Below are 475 nucleotides of genomic sequence, written 5' to 3' on the forward strand. Positions count from 1 at the left end.
TAGCCTAATAAGAATCGCTATTTCATCCAGCCTTATCTCTTCCTCCCTCCATATCTCTAACCTTGAGAACTGTCCGATAAAATTTCCCCCCAAATGGAAAAGTATCCCTCCTCCTGCATGGGAAGAGACATCTGTCACCTCCTCTGACAAGCAATATATTAAGACCAACACAAGTCTTTCCTAAGTGAAATTGCAATTGCACAATGTGGCAATCCGTGATCACATTTTGTCTGCTCGCAAGTCTTTCTCGAGGTAATATTGCTGTTTTTCAATTTTCTTTTCGTTTTAGTAACGTTATTTCATTTACTACTTTTATTATTTATCCATATTTCACCAAAATATAACCATAGCCATCTGCAACAATCAGATCTGTAAGTTAAAGACAATTATCATTTACCTTTACATTTTGAAATCCCCTGTACTCTCTGATCATCATATGCCTATTGCCTAATAGGTATCATGTTGAGTAAATTGT

At 36.2% G+C, this 475-nt stretch overlaps 1 protein-coding gene across 1 annotated transcript in view; it reads left to right on the plus strand.

Annotated features, from left to right (window-relative positions):
- Positions 1-170: 170 nt before the first annotated feature.
- Positions 171-475, plus strand: part of LOC119594828 — a gene marked incomplete in the record, with an annotated part of 6386 nt that continues 6081 nt past the window's right edge. Inside the window, 1 exon segment of the mRNA XM_037943914.1 lies at positions 171-252. Within this exon segment, the coding sequence (XP_037799842.1) occupies positions 204-252 (49 nt within the window).

This window comes from Penaeus monodon, chromosome 34 (genome assembly GCF_015228065.2).
Source record: "Penaeus monodon isolate SGIC_2016 chromosome 34, NSTDA_Pmon_1, whole genome shotgun sequence".
Lineage (NCBI taxonomy): Eukaryota > Metazoa > Arthropoda > Malacostraca > Decapoda > Penaeidae > Penaeus > Penaeus monodon.